Source organism: Mchenga conophoros, linkage group LG6, assembly GCF_057382185.1.
Source record: "Mchenga conophoros isolate Kocher_MC1m ecotype Shallow Benthic linkage group LG6, M_conophoros_male_GT1.1, whole genome shotgun sequence".
Taxonomy (NCBI): domain Eukaryota; kingdom Metazoa; phylum Chordata; class Actinopteri; order Cichliformes; family Cichlidae; genus Mchenga; species Mchenga conophoros.
This window is the reverse complement of record NC_140531.1, coordinates 15,152,080-15,168,460: the sequence shown is the minus strand read 5'-3', so window position 1 is coordinate 15,168,460 and position 16,381 is coordinate 15,152,080. Positions and strand designations below refer to the sequence as shown.

General features: G+C 40.6%; 3 protein-coding genes across 3 annotated transcripts; all 3 read left to right on the top strand.

The window, feature by feature from the left end:
- The first annotated feature begins 513 nt into the window (after positions 1 to 513).
- Positions 514 to 4,475, top strand: LOC146572347 (toll-like receptor 2). The gene is made up of 2 exons (XM_085276389.1): positions 514 to 598; positions 1,785 to 4,475. Exon 2 carries the CDS (start codon positions 1,804 to 1,806, stop codon positions 4,165 to 4,167), a length of 2,364 nt encoding a protein of 787 aa, XP_085132515.1. The 5' UTR covers positions 514 to 598; positions 1,785 to 1,803; the 3' UTR covers positions 4,168 to 4,475.
- Positions 4,476 to 8,338: 3,863 nt separating this feature from the next.
- On the top strand, positions 8,339 to 10,841 carry LOC146572346 (toll-like receptor 2). Its single transcript, XM_085276385.1, has one exon. It carries the CDS (start codon positions 8,394 to 8,396, stop codon positions 10,755 to 10,757), a length of 2,364 nt encoding a protein of 787 aa, XP_085132511.1. The 5' UTR covers positions 8,339 to 8,393; the 3' UTR covers positions 10,758 to 10,841.
- Positions 10,842 to 13,905: 3,064 nt separating this feature from the next.
- On the top strand, positions 13,906 to 14,757 carry percc1 (proline and glutamate rich with coiled coil 1). Its single transcript, XM_085276388.1, has one exon. The coding sequence runs from the start codon at positions 13,906 to 13,908 to the stop codon at positions 14,755 to 14,757; it is 852 nt and encodes a 283-aa protein (XP_085132514.1).
- Positions 14,758 to 16,381: the final 1,624 nt, after the last annotated feature.

The window sequence follows — 16,381 nt, the reverse complement described above, 5'->3', positions numbered from 1 at the left end:
TTCAAATGCTCGACAAAATATATGAAAGAAATGAGACACCAGAGAAACTAAGACCTAGCTTCTGTTCTTCTTATCTCTAATCCCTGCAGGGAAACTGTCACTCTATTTCTCTGTCTCTACTTCTGAATATGGACCAGTGTGAGGCATGAAGACATAATTTAGGCAAACAGAAGTAGTGGAGGGCCCTTACAAAGCAGTCAATATCCTGGCTGTGCAGAAGGAGGACGGGACATTTCACCTGTGAGGAACACAGCAAGATTTATTGAGTTATTTTTCTTCATTTCTCTTCTAAACCCGATTAAACCTGTTTTTAGATCAGTTAATTTAAGAGGTGGGAAGTAACGAAGTCAAAAAATAGCTAGCGAGGAAGAAAAAGGGGAACGAGGGTTTTTTTTAAGTGGCAGAAGTGCAACATTTCTATCAGTTCAACAAACATCAGCAAACACACAAACTGTCTGTGTTCAGTTTGTCTCACTGTGTGTTGCTAGCTAAAGGTCCAGCTGCTGTATTTTACAGGCAGAGAAAAGAAAAAGAGCAAACTTCACTCAGAGATGGAGAAAGATGTAAGAGGACAGGACAGGAGAGGTTAGGTTTAAAGGTAAGGACTCAGTGACGCTTGATAAACTGCAAATCTAGTGTCGCAGAGATCAATTTGCATTTAAGCTGATTATGCTTAGATACATTCATTGAATTCTGACTTTATATCAACCGTCTAGTATTAAAATAGGTATAAAGTGTATAGTGTCAGTGTAGGAAATGGAGCTAAGCAAAGACATCTGTGAAACATCTGTTGACATCTTGTTGAATTCACTTGTGTGACTCCACAAAGAGCAGAAGGGCTGCTGATCACAGCCTGTATATAAAGAAACTTCTCCGAAGCTCATATTAGAAATTATTGTGAGTTGTGATTCTTTTCCCTGTGCTGATCAACTACACAGATCTTAGTGTTCCCCCATCTGCTGAATCCCACTGTAACCCTTGACTGTGCTCACTTTACTGTTTAGGTGTGGAAGCAAAGTCAGCCTCTACAATGTAGGGAACAGAAAATAGTTATTTTCACTGCGTCTGTCCTAGATAACAGATTCAAGCTGAGTACATCCACTACAATTACAATTTAGATTTGAATAACATTTGTATGCTCATGTATTCATATTATTTTTTAAATATATTAATATAGCAAAACAAAGAAAATGGCTCGTAGAATTGTCCTTAAAGGAGCTACTTTTTAGTTTTACTGTGCATTTTCACTTTTGAGTAAAAACGTTGCTTCAGTACTTTAACTTTTACTGGAGTATGTTTTAACACCTGTATCAGTACTTCTACTTAAGTAAAGAAAGTCTGTACTTTTGCCACCTCTAAATAAGTTTAAACGATGCAATGACAAACAAATAAAAATATCAAAAAAAAACTTAAGATTAAATTCATTTTCAAGAATATTTACCAATTCCATTATTTTCTTTTCTTTTTTAAATGCACAGATTAAAGATTTTGTAGAGACTGTAAACATTCCTCAGAGATTTTGATATGACAGCATCACAGAGTGCTACAGATGTCAACAGAACACATGTATGATGTGAATCTCATATTCCACCACTTCTTAAAGTGTTGAAAACAAGCCTGATATGACATTAGCACCATTTCCCCACCACATTACTTTATGACATTAGCACGAAGCCTCCAGCTGTGCTCCAAAGCTGTTAGCATGGCTGTTTCATTATTACATTGTGTCACACCAGCACCTGAAAGAAAAGCTCTGAGTTTGATTTTGTGTTTGTGTTTTGCAGGCACTCAGGAGAAAAAGTCATGAAGTTTCTCGTGTTTGTCCTGTTAGTATCTCAGTGCTCGGCGCTCACCAGTCAACAGTGTCACCACTGTGAACAAACATCCTGCGACTGCTCGAGCCAAAACCTTCGAGAAGTCCCTGCAGCCGCTTCAAAACTCATCACTGAGCTCGATCTCTCTTTAAACGCACTGGAGACGATAATGAAAGATGACTTTCTTTCATATGCCGCTTTGAGGGCTTTGTTCGTGAATAACAACAGGATCAAAACCATCCATGAAGACGCATTTCACCCACTGACTCATTTGGAGAAACTGGACTTGTCCTCAAACCAGTTGGAGACTTTGTCTTCTGGTTGGTTTCAGAACCTGACTTCTCTCCACTACTTGAATCTTTTGGGAAACAAATATTCAACACTTGGTCAGGGAAACCTTTTCCTGCCACTGAGGAGCTTGAAGACCCTCCATTTTGGAGGACCTTTCCTTCAGTCTGTCAGTAAAAGGGATTTTTCTGGCCTTTTTGGTCTTGAGGAACTTGTTTTTGAAGGAAATCATCTGCAAGTGTTTAACAGAGGGAGTCTGAGACAAATTGGACCCATTAGCCATGTAACACTTAGACTCAGTGGAGTATTTCACAGAGATTTAGCAGTAGTACGAGCTATATTGTTAGACGTTGTTCATCCAAACACAACAGTGACATTCACTGACACACAGTTTGAAAATAGTTTGCAAATGTTCCCACTTCACGTGGCCATCGAGCGTGGTGCTACAGGTCTTAGTTTCAAAAATGTGAACATGTCTGTGTCAGCTTGTGTACAACTTGTGAATATTTTGTCGGGCTCTGATCTGACTTTTTTTGCCATTGAAGATTCTCAGTTCTTTGAAGATGAAGAGGAAGTCTTTCTTGTTGACATAAACCTGAAAGGCTTGGAGGTCATTTTTCTCAGAAACATTGATATTGTTTGGTTCTACCGTGTTCCTGAACTCAGTTTTATGCAAAATATGCTGACTGTAGTAAGAAGGGCATCTGTGATAAACTCCAAGGTGTTTGTCATTCCCTGCCAATCCACTATTCATTTCACAAACCTGGAGTTTTTGGACATCAGTGACAACACAGTCGCAGATCGTGCATTTATGGAAATGATGTGTTATGGAAAGGAGGATGTCCTTCTAAATCTCCACACACTCAACATCAGCAGAAATCGTTTGTTTTTAATCAACAGCAAACTCTTCACTAGACTAGAAAAGCTGGAAAACCTCGACATGAGTAGAAACTCATTTGACAGCATGCCTTCGACTTGTTCCTGGCCAGCAAGTCTCAAGTTCTTAAACCTTTCGTCAACTTCTCTTCCTGAGGTGACATCCTGCCTACCACAGAGCCTACAGATCCTTGATTTATCCAGAAATAAACTGACTGTCTTTAGCATTGAGTTGCCGCTTCTCAAAGAGCTGTACATCTCTGGCAACAAGCTTGGAAATCTCCCAGATGGGCATTTATATGTCAGCCTCGCAGTTCTCTCCATTCAAGACAACAACTTGGCCAAATTCAGCAGTAAAAACCTGCATGATTACCAGAGCCTGAGGGTCCTGGAAGCTGCTGGCAACCCTTACGTCTGTTCATGTGACTTTGTAGGTTTCGTGACAAATGACTTGATGAACCACAAAACTGTAGTTAGACATGACTTAAAGTCTTACATCTGTGACTCTCCCGATGCAGTGAGGGGGGAGAGAGTGTCAGACGTGAAGCTGTCAGTGTTTGAGTGCCACACAGCTTTAGCGATTTCTTTGCTCTGCTTAGGCATCCTGGTGCTGTGTGTGCTCATTGCAGGTCTGTGTTATAAGTTCAGCGTTGTGTGGTACATGAAGATGACCTGGGCATGGCTAAAAGCAAAGAGAAAGCCAAAGTTGAAGAAGGGAGTGCTCCAGTACGATGCCTTTGTGTCCTACAGTGAAATGGACTCCGGCTGGGTGGAGGCGCATCTGATCCCGGCCCTGGAGCAGTCGGAACCGCCCCTCCGACTCTGCCTCCACAAGAGAGACTTTGTTCCCGGAGGATGGATCGTAGACAACATCATGGACGCTATAGAGAAGAGTCACAGAACGCTCTTCGTCCTCTCCCAGAACTTTGTCAGAAGCGAGTGGTGCAAGTACGAGCTTGACTACACCCATTTTAGATTGTTTGATCAAAACGATGACGCAGTTGTGCTGATTCTACTGGAGCCCATTGACAAAAATAACATCCCCAAAAAGTTCATCAGGCTGCGGAAAGTGATGAACTCCAGGACGTACCTGGAGTGGCCTGATGATGAAGATCAGATCCCAGCGTTCTGGCAAAGTCTGAGAACAGCGATCGAAACACCTGAAATTGACGATACAAACAATCTATAAAAGCACTTATATTTCACATTTTGAATATACACTCACTTTTATATTGACATTTTCTAAAAGCTAAAATGTCCCCAACTTTACTCTGAAAGCAGGTATTATTATAAGCAAATATAATACAATTTATATAATTTTTTTTTAATATTTACTTTCTTCAATTAATCCCTACAATTAACCATTAAAACAGTAATTTTGGAGATTTTGTTAATCTGAATTTGCAATTCTAAAAATATTTGAAAGTCCTCCTGTTTGACTCGCCATATAAATGTGCTAAAAAAAGAATTTGATGACTGAATAAAAAGTTTAGCTCTTTGTACACAATTTGGGTTGGTGCAATAAAGTACTCACTTATCCATCTGTATTAAATTTTGTTTAAAAGAAAATATAATCCTTTTTTTTGTTTTCTACTCCTCTTTAATTTCCTAGAAGAGATGATGCACCAAAGCAACTTCCACCTCTTTGTTAGCATGCTCAGTCTGTCCATTAGTATATGCGAGAGTCTTGTGATTGGTCCAGACTATGAAACCTCCAAAGTTGTAGTTTCTCTCTGCAGGCGAGAGGTAATGAGGGGGAAAAAAACCACATGGACGAATATTTCCATGTCTTGTTGGGTGAGGACTGCTCCCACACCTGAATCTGAGGTGTCCTCTTCCACTAGGAACTGTTTACTTCAGTCAGGTTGAGTGAGAATGTGGATGTAGTGGAGAGCTGTCTGAATCTGTCTGCAGAGTTCCACTGAAAAGGGTGCTTGTGAGAGGTTAAACTGATTAGTAGCGACGCAACTCCATTGAAACCACGAATAAACCTCTAATAGAAGCTTGTAAAACCCAGAAACCTTTTCAGATGTCTCCTGTCTGAGGGTACGGGCCAGTCGACCACGGCCTTTACTTTTACAGGGTCTGCTTGCAGTTGCTCTCTTCCCACAATGAATCCCAAAAGAGACACAGAAACTAGTGGTGTCAGCATTAATCCCGTTAAAATGATGTTAATGCCATAACCGCTTTAACGCAGCAAATCTCCGTTAGCGAATTATCGCGGTTCTAACGCGTTGACGCCGCGCAGCCCCACGCACGGGGTGAATCTCCGTTAACTTGCTAACGGAGATTTACCGCATTAATGCGGTTATGGCATTAACATAATTTAAACAAGATTAACGCTGACAGCACTAACAGAAACACATTTTTCTCCTGTCATATAGGAACAGTTTTTCGAGAGGAGCTGGAGGACCAGACGCACATGTTTCTAGTGCTCCTGGAGAGACTTAGAGAAGATCAGGATATCATCTAGATACACAAACACAAAGTGATTATTGAAATCTCGTAGCACATCGTTGATCGGGGCCTGAAACACTGCAGGGGCATTGGTCAAACAAATTGGCATAACCAGATACTCAAAATGTCCAAAAGGGTGTTGAATGTTGTTCTCCATTCGTCTCCTACCTTAATTCTGACCAGGTGATGATAAGTGTTACAGACTTCCAGTTTAGTAAAGATAGTCTCACCTTGAAGCAGTTCAAAAGCAGTTGTGAGGAGAGGTAAAGCATACTTGGTCCCTGCGTACACTTTCACAGTCAAAACAAAAGTTAAGAACGAGTGTTTTGTCTTTTTTTTTCCATGAAGGAAAATCCAGCACCAAAGGGAGACAAAGATGGGTGGATTATGCCACCTGTGAGGGAATCTTAGCAGCCGAGGTAGAGCAGTCCTGGGGGCTGGCTGGGCATAGGTGGAGCAACCCTGCAGGCCAGCCAGGTGGCAGAATATATGTTCTCAATTTAGCTGATTTAGCTGAATCACAGAATTTAGCGATTCCAATTCCATTATTAACATCAATTATAGATTCAATTTCTTATCGATTCTCGTATGGACCTTCATCGCATTCTCATTGGCTCCACTTCAAGAGTGACCACCATCACTTTAACATGCTAAGCAGCGTATCACAGGCATTACAGTAATGCAAATGAATTGCATGCTGCATATATTTCCTCTTTTGTTGTGATCAATGTTGGGGTTGTTACTCAAAAAAGTAATTATTACACATATTATACACCAGACTTTTCTTAAAAAGTAACAATAGCCACCCCAGTCACTACCTAACACACTCAACATGTCACGGCATTTTCAGTTTCTTGTGTTTTGGTATTTTTCTGTATTATGATTTATGGTTTGATTCTTTAGCTGTGCTGTTTTGATTATTCTTCTAGGTTTAGTTCAGTGTCAAGTTTGCGTCTTTGTGATTTGTTTCTCGTTTCCTGTTTTATTTTGTTAGTCTCAGTCCTATGTCAGTGTATTCAGGTTTACTTCCCCCTGTCTCGTTAGCCCTAATTTCTCCCAGCTGTGTCTCCCTCCTGTTTCCTATTCCCTGATTACTCCACTGTGTATATAAGCCCTGTGTTTTCCTTTGTTCTCTGTTGCGTCGTTAATGTTTCCTACCCTCAGTAAGCTGTCTGTTTGTCTTGTACTCCTGTTTAGTTTCTCTGTTCAGAGCTTTGTGTTATTTTTGTGAGTTTTATTTATGAGGAGATTTTTCCAGCAGTAAAGCTGCATTTTGAGTTCCAGTCCCGTCTTTGAGAGTCCTGCATTTCAGGTCCTTTTTTCCTGCCTGCCACACAGCCTATCATGACACAGCATGCTCGTACAAAGCTTTTTATTATAATTAACAGAGTTGATATTTGGTTTCCCCTGCAGTGAAGCCATAGACCGCACCTCCGCCAGAGTAATAAAGTACATTGCTTAATAACTCCCAGGAGAAAGTAATTAGTTATTCTACTCATTACATTACTTTCATGTTACTCTGTAAAATAACCTCAACCACACTGTCTCATAATGAGCATTTAACATTATAAATCTCGAGGTTGCAGTCCTACACACCAACACAAATCCCTGCGCTAATGACGGCAAACATATGATCTTTCTCTCAGTATTTAGGTGTGAAAACAAAGCTCACAGCACAAAGAAAAGATGAAAACCAGCACAAAGACACTTTTGAGTGATTCTACTTTAGACACACAAACAGGCAGAAAAGGAGCCTGCAGTGTGACTGCTCATCCCTGCTTTTGCTACCTCTTGAAGTGCAAAGCTTGACTGCTAGGCTGGGGTCAGCATTCACTCAGCTAACGTCACAAACTGAAAGCAGCTAATTGCAGCACAAATGCGACCGTCAAATAACTGTAACCGTTCAACGGAGGGAGTTTCTTGTTTTGTTTTTTCCTCCAGTCAGACAAAACAAGTGCAGACACACTCTTCAATAGCGTACACACCCATTCTCACACGGCATGGAATGAATCTTTTAGGATTTAAACTTAAATGCACCTTTTCTTTTTTTTTGCTTTACTTTTTGAATATTTAACAAAAAACATTTTTGTTGGGCGTTTGAAGGCACATGTATTTTATTCAAATAACATATAGAGGAAGCTTTCTACAGACAACTGAACAGTAAAACCAGAGAAACCATTTATCCTATTCTTATCCCAAAGCCCTGCAGACAAACTGCCACTCTGTTTCTGTATCACCACTTCCTAATATGGCAGGATGTATGCCAGACATGGGGAAATAGTTAAGCCACAACCAATAGAAGTGGCACAGGACACTTCAGAAGTTGTTCTGAATGTTCAGAAGAAGTGTAAGACATTTCAACTGTGACCAAGACGGGACATTTATGAAGGTATTTTCTCATTATTTTGTTCTGTGCAGGCTGTTAAGCTTGTTTTTTTGACCAGAGAATTTATTATGTTTTAATGATATGTTGAAAAACTAAATATAACATCAGTAACATTAAATTTGAATGCATTTTCAAGAACATTTTCCAGTTCCATTTTTAAATTCTTTGTTTATATGCAATTAAAGACACACATGATTTTCCTACTTCAGTGAAACATTCTGAACTCTATAACAATCAAGACAAATTCCACACTATGAAAAGCAAGTCAAGTGTCAACTATTAGACAATTATTTAAAGATTGTAGATTATATTGTGTACATTGTGTTATTGTGATGATTTACTGGCATACGCGTATATAATACTGTTCTTTTATTCCTCTGAAAAGTAAGAATTTGTGTTTGTGTGAATTTGGTTCAGACGTTTGTGGTCCCTGATGTCTTTTCTGCAGACGCGTCTTTCTTAATGATCACTCGACTGCTGCCAGTGGGTCAAACTGTAATTTCCCCACCTGAAAGAAAAGCTCTGAGTTTGATTTTGTGTTTGTGTTTTGCAGGCACTCAGGAGAAAAAGTCATGAAGTTTCTCGTGTTTGTCCTGTTAGTATCTCAGTGCTCGGCGCTCACCAGTCAACAGTGTCACCACTGTGAACAAACATCCTGCGACTGCTCGAGCCAAAACCTTCGAGAAGTCCCCGCAGCCGCTTCAAAACTCATCACTGAGCTCGATCTCTCTTTAAACGCACTGGAGACGATAATGAAAGATGACTTTCTTTCATATGCCGCTTTGAGGGCTTTGTTCGTGAATAACAACAGGATCAAAACCATCCATGAAGACGCATTTCACCCACTGACTCATTTGGAGAAACTGGACTTGTCCTCAAACCAGTTGGAGACTTTGTCTTCTGGTTGGTTTCAGAACCTGACTTCTCTCCACTACTTGAATCTTTTGGGAAACAAATATTCAACACTTGGTCAGGGAAACCTTTTCCTGCCACTGAGGAGCTTGAAGACCCTCCATTTTGGAGGACCTTTCCTTCAGTCTGTCAGTAAAAGGGATTTTTCTGGCCTTTTTGGTCTTGAGGAACTTGTTTTTGAAGGAAATCATCTGCAAGTGTTTAACAGAGGAAGTCTGAGACAAATTGGACCCATTAGCCATGTAACACTTAGACTCAGTGGAGTATTTCACAGAGATTTAGCAGTAGTACGAGCTATATTGTTAGACGTTGTTCATCCAAACACAACAGTGACATTCACTGACACACAGTTTAACAAAAGTTTGCAAATGTTCCCACTTCACGTGGCCATCGAGCGTGGTGCTACAGGTCTTAGTTTTAAAAATGTGAACATGTCTGTGTCAGCTTGTGTACAACTTGTGAATATTTTGTCGGGCTCTGATCTGACTTTTTTTGCCATTGAAGATTCTCACATCTTCAAAAATGAAGAGGAAGTCCGTCTGCATCACATAAGCCTAAACAGCTTGGATGTCATCGTCTTCAAAAACATTGATATTCATTCATTCTACAGATTTCCTGCCCTGAATTTCTTAAACAGTATGATGAAACCAGTAAGAAGGACATCTATGATAAACACTATGTTGTTTGCCATTCCTTGTCAATCCATTATTCATTTCACAAACCTGGAGTTTTTGGACATCAGTGACAACATAATCGGAGATTTGGCACATATGGAAATGATGTGTTATGGAAAGGAGGATGTCCTTCTAAATCTCCGCACACTCAACATCAGCAGAAATCGTTTGTTTTTAATCAACAGCAAACTCTTCACTAGACTAGAAAAGCTGGAAAACCTCGACATGAGTAGAAACTCATTTGACAGCATGCCTTTGACTTGTTCCTGGCCAGCAAGTCTCAAGTTCTTAAACCTTTCGTCAACTTCTCTTCCTGAGGTGACATCCTGCCTACCACAGAGCCTACAGATCCTTGATTTATCCAGAAATAAACTGACTGTCTTTAGCATTGAGTTGCCGCTTCTCAAAGAGCTGTACATCTCTGGCAACAAGCTTGGAAATCTCCCAGATGGGCATTTATATGTCAGCCTCGCAGTTCTCTCCATTCAAGACAACAACTTGGCCAAATTCAGCAGTAAAAACCTGCATGATTACCAGAGCCTGAGGGTCCTGGAAGCTGCTGGCAACCCTTACGTCTGTTCATGTGACTTTGTAGGTTTCGTGACAAATGACTTGATGAACCACAAAACTGTAGTTAGACATGACTTAAAGTCTTACATCTGTGACTCTCCCGATGCAGTGAGGGGGGAGAGAGTGTCAGACGTGAAGCTGTCAGTGTTTGAGTGCCACACAGCTTTAGCGATTTCTTTGCTCTGCTTAGGCATCCTGGTGCTGTGTGTGCTCATTGCAGGTCTGTGTTATAAGTTCAGCGTTGTGTGGTACATGAAGATGACCTGGGCATGGCTAAAAGCAAAGAGAAAGCCAAAGTTGAAGAAGGGAGTGCTCCAGTACGATGCCTTTGTGTCCTACAGTGAAATGGACTCCGGCTGGGTGGAGGCGCATCTGATCCCGGCCCTGGAGCAGTCGGAACCGCCCCTCCGACTCTGCCTCCACAAGAGAGACTTTGTTCCCGGAGGATGGATCGTAGACAACATCATGGACGCTATAGAGAAGAGTCACAGAACGCTCTTCGTCCTCTCCCAGAACTTTGTCAGAAGCGAGTGGTGCAAGTACGAGCTTGACTACACCCATTTTAGATTGTTTGATCAAAACGATGACGCAGTTGTGCTGATTCTACTGGAGCCCATTGACAAAAATAACATCCCCAAAAAGTTCATCAGGCTGCGGAAAGTGATGAACTCCAGGACGTACCTGGAGTGGCCTGATGATGAAGATCAGATCCCAGCGTTCTGGCAAAGTCTGAGAACAGCGATCGAAACACCTGAAATTGACGATACAAACAATCTATAAAAGCATTTATAGTTAGAAATATTAAAATGAGTGTACATTCAAATTATGTTTTCTGAGTGCTACAATGTCAGTGATTTTATGCTATGAATACAGTGTAACATACTACTTTTATCTTTTAGTATCTTATTTTAACAAAATTAATATGAAAAGTTATGATCTAATTTTTTTTAAGTCGAATGTAATTTAGTAAATCTTTTTTAATAATTCCATTTTCTCAGCTGACTCACTTCAATTTAATTCCTTTTAATTTACAGGACAGGAGATTGTATACTTATAATGTTGCAGTTTAAAAAAATACCTGCATTTGCATTTCTGAAATCCTCTGATTTAATTTCATCCAGTTATTGTGCCAATTGTGTTTGAAATGAAATGTAAATTCTTCCTGCAAATATGCTTTTCTCTATATTTTATAACAGTAGATTTATTTTCTATATGAATGTATGCACACAAACCATGTACATACATGGATATACACATGTAGGTTTACATAATAAGTAAAGTGAGATAGTCAGTAGTCTTTTACTGGTCATAATTGTTTTATACAGGTCATTCCTACTATTCAGTTTGAAGGTAGTAAAGTTTTAAAAACAAAAAGAGGCAGATTTTCAATGATTTTTTGATTTTATCTGAAAGACGATTTATTAAACTGTTACAGAAACAAACTCACAAAGCCCACAACATTATTCTATAACAATTTTGCCCAAATTCTCCTCCCTGTTATAGGACAATCTCATCTCTGTGTCTAAGTGTTCAATGTACAGTCAGTCTTATATTTTTGTAAATATGAAAGGGAAAAATGTCCCTGACTTTGCTCAAATATAGTTTTCAGAGTGTGATAAACAAGTATTTTCAAAGAAAAAGATTTATTTTGATATTTGATGTAATTTTAATTCATGTCTTTGAGATTAAAAAGAACTTTTATTAAAATGTAATCACATTTTTTAAATTATTCCATTCTGTTAATTTTCTCCCTTCAATTAACAGCAAAGATATGTATAATATTTTTTTATTTTATTTAGTTAATTTTAAAATAACACAGGTAAAACGGGGTGCACAGAGGAGAAACAGTGGACAGGATATGACATCACGTCCCAGTCATTCTTAATTCACCGTTTTATCAAAGGTTTGCATGTTTCTAACATCTATTAATTAAAAATGGAAAATAATAACTTTTTAAAAACATTACTACTGAACTTCTTTAAATTTCCTTTTTACATGAACACCTGTAGCTTTTGAGTTTGTTACCAAAGGCCATACGTATAAGCAAGTAAAGATTTTATGATGACTTCATTTTTATTTATCATAACTAAATATTAAAGAATGACAACTGACGATAATTGCCATTTATCTTGTACAAACATCTATTGTATGTATGTCATAGAAAGTGGTCTAAAATCTTTAGTTTGCATGTGTGCTTTTTATAATGAATATAACATGTTAGACAAATCACAAAGTTACTGTGTTTGTTTTGCGTGTCTATGTGCTTGTGTGCCTAAAAGCGTGTGTAATTCTTTGTCAGCCTCTTGAGAGCTGACATATTGCTGCTATTGATCTTTAGCCCTAAAATCAACACAGAAGCCTGGATACTGATGACAGGCAGACCAGGGGAGTCAGGGTGTCCTGATAACACACACACACACATTAAATAATGCTCTACATGCACATATAAACAGAAGCAAGACACGTATATACAATGTTACAGTGCAAACCAGGTCAAATTGGCCTTAATCTGTGAGACAACTGCAATTATTGTGCAGTTTTCTGTGAAGAGTGTATTTCCTTTTTGATTTCAAAAATTCAAGTTTCAGTTTAAACTTTATCTGTAAGTACCAACTTAGAGCATATTGCAAAACTTAATTTTTGTTGTCTTTGTTTTTCTCTTTGTGTTTTTAAAGGAGTCTTGTTCTGAAGCAGTACCAGCCTGGTTCATAGACACAGACTAAGCCTAAGTCAATAATCAGTAACAATCTCCACTGATTAAAGCTTTTAGTCCAAGACTAGCCTTAATCCATGTCTGGGGAACTAATGATGCATGAGTTAAGTTTTAAGTTAGAAAAGCACATGGGTTTATGTTGGTAGCTTTTTGGAAAAACAGCACTGAAAACAAACCTACTTTTGTCTTTGTGGCCATTATTTTAGGTCTATGTCAAACCGAGAGGCTGAACGGCATTTTATGGACTTCACAATTGGTGGTGCAGGTCTTTAAAACGTTACTTTAAAACTATGTGATATGACATCTGGTATCTGAATATCTATTTTAAAATCTTTTTGAATGAATAAGCTCAGGAGGCCAAATCCCGACACAAACCAGGGAAGTTGTAAATCATAGAAAGATGGTGCAACACCGTAGAGTTTGTAGTTTTTGTATATTGACAATAAATGATAAAGTATCTCCTCCCTGTCAGCTTTAATTGGTTGAGTGGTTTTATACCATGAGATGCTAACAGCTAACCTGCTTATCAGTTTATTCCTTGAGGGCACTCTGATTTTCTCTGTTTTACCCTCCAAGTCAACCAGCGGCCGATGGCGCGTTACTTGGGTGCTTTAAAGAATATTACACTGTGTCGTTCGTTAGGGAGAGTGTGTCTGGCCAGCCTGTGTGTTAGCCTGCTGTCGTAGGGGGCATGTGGTGGGCTGATGGGGGTTCAAAGTGTTCCCCTTTAAAAGTCAAAACAGCATGTGATTTGATTTCATGCTCTTTTATCCTTTAACTAGCCTGATAACAGGGACGGAAAAAGGCAATGATGTGTTTGTGTCCGCGTCTGGATAACAAATCTCCATCATCCCCTAGCAGAGGGTCCATTAGCTTCGGCCCCCCTCCCCGGTTGCCCAGTGATAAAGTAAACAATGTGTGTTTGACCAATCCCGCGCGCAAATATTTGTCCTGGAAGCTGCCTCATCCGACGCCAGTCACACACACGCCTACTGGCGTGTGCGGAGGTATATATACAGGGCCGGTCCTGGAGGGCACATCGAGCAAATCCATCAGTGACCCAGGCCAGACCTTTATTCTTGGACAGACACTAAACCTGGCAGCTAGGTAAGGTAAGGAAACTCAATATAAGCGTTTTATCCTTTTTTTGTTATTCCCAATCAAGTTCTTACTGTCCCTCTTTCTTCATTCATCTCACCAGGATTAGAAGCCGACATGGCTGCAGGTGTCATCAGGAACTTTCTCATCCAGGCTCCGACTCCGGCCTACTTCCCCATGATTTTTCAGCATTCTCCGTGTAAGGACGGTGCCTACGAGAAGACGCTGCCAGAGAAGCCAGAGGAGAGAGAAGACGAAGAAGAGAGACAGGCAGATGAAGACGAGGAGGACGAAGAATCTGAGGCTCAGGAGGAAGAGGAAGAAGGTTTGGAGGAGGTTTTCTTAAACCCCGCTCACCATGCTCTGGATGTGACCAAGCAGCTGCTGAGGTTCGCCGACGTCATCAGTCGCGATGTGCAGCGCTATTTCGGTCGCTGCTCCGGTGACCGAGAGGCGTGCGACATCTACAGCGACTCCATCTCCATCACCACCAGTGGGCGTCTGCGTTACTATGACGACCTGATGAGAATAGCGAGAGGAAGTCCTGAGATGCAGGAGAACAGCTTCAGGGCCTGTCCTGAAGAGCAGAGAGCCGCGGCTGCAAAAGGCAACAGCAGTGGGCTGGGGCCCCTGGCTAAACTGTTTGACCTCAGGGCCCCGAGCAAGGGCCGAGGCCAACCGATGATCAAACGGCACCTGCCTCTCAGTTTCTGGACCGAGCCGATCCACAGCTGCCCTCTGGTCACTCTGAGTAACACGCTTGACATCGCACACAGGACCGGCGCCTCGCCTTCGCAGGACCTCACACGCACGGACGAGAACGCGCACATGCACTATAACGTCCCAGCGCAGCACGACATGCACACCCTCGACAGCGCTCAGCCAGACTTCAGCGACCTGTTGGCAAACTGGGATCCAAACCCGGAGCTCACTCACACGCTGACGGAGAACACAAACATGCAGCACTGATCACGCCACCCTCAGCCTGGGACTGAAAAGACTCCACTTATGATCCTTTTACAAATACAGTTTTCTGCAGTTTGAAAGGGTCGGGACAAAGAACCTGCCATCTGAGCAGAGTGAGATTTAGTTTAATAAAAAAATGTACCAGGACCCACTGTGTCCTCTACTACTGTAACATAATCGGATGTGAAACTGTTACGCTTTATTTCTGTTGCATAACATTTTGTAGAGCTGCTGTTGATATTTTATAAAATAGATTCATTAACATGAGTGTTGACTCTTTGTTGCTGTTATTTACTCCCTAATTCACAGTTTGGATTTTGTCAAATATGGCTGTGTTGGGTTGAAAAATTAAGTTTTTCTGAATAAATCCATCATCGTTTTGGTCATGCAGTCATGGAGCTGTTAAAAAAAGAAGTTTAACTTCTTGTTCTGCCACATGGTTGCACAGGTGCACTCCAGGACGCTGTAACATCCCTGCTGTGTGTGGCTACAGCATTGGGTTACAGGTGTAAAGAAAACACTACTCACCACACCCATCATTTATCTCACGGTATCTCTATTGTACATAGAAGCTGTCCAAGGTTAAACAGACGGGCAGCAACACAAACTTTTCTTTTGCAGCTGTTTCCTGGAGTGAAAGCCTTCACATTAATGCGCAATTTACCTTTATCTGCGAATCGGTATTAGAGAGACGACAGGAAACTAAAAATGGAGACAGAGAGGATGCTGGAAGCAATGACCTGCTTCTTTGAATCTCAGAGCAACATTGAGAAACCTGGACGTAGTTCAATAAAGTTCCAAGATAGTCATTGAGTTTTAAAGTTATAAACAGAAACAGATGTGGCTTCCACAGCACGTCTTTTGTCCCGTCTCCCTCTCATCAACCCCAACCGGTCACGGCTCCCCGAGCCTGGTGCTGCCAGAGGTTTCTTCCTGTTAAAAGGGAGTTTTTCTTTCCCACTGTTGCCAAGTACTTGCTCATAAAAACTTTACCTTACAATATAAACCTTGAGATGACTGTTGTTCTCATTTGGCACTATATAAAAAAAACTGAATTCAGCAAATAAGTAAGACTTTTCAAAACATACGTTTTAGAGGAACACAAAGGTTAAAAGAAAAGAACCTCGCGGTTGTTTTAAGAGCTCAAACTTCAATCTCAACTTTTGAAGCAAGTTTTAAAATCCTGAAAACAGCTGGACAACCTCTGCCTGTGGAGAAAGACTCGGCGCTGTGAGCCGTGCGTATGTGAGTGTTACATGTACTGGTTTTAGATTAACTGAAGCGCACATCGACACGCACAGTAAAATGCAAAGCATCTGCATGACAAAGACAGCACTATGTTGACAGCACTCAGCTTCAGTGATATTTCACGTTGCTAGCTTGAAGAGAAAACAGAGAAACTTGCTATCTTTCTTGATTAATGGTGCTGTGGATTTAAATTTGAGGTCATGACAGGGGCAACTGTGGAAAGTGGTCTCTGTAGTTTGAGTAAACATAAAGGGTGTGATAAATGGTAAGAGTTGTTAATCCACTTGTTAGTATCACTGTGGGAGTTTTTAGGTAAATGAGGGTTTGATAAGGAGCAGAAAGAGGAGTTAAAGTTAAAAGCGTTTTAATGCTACCACGT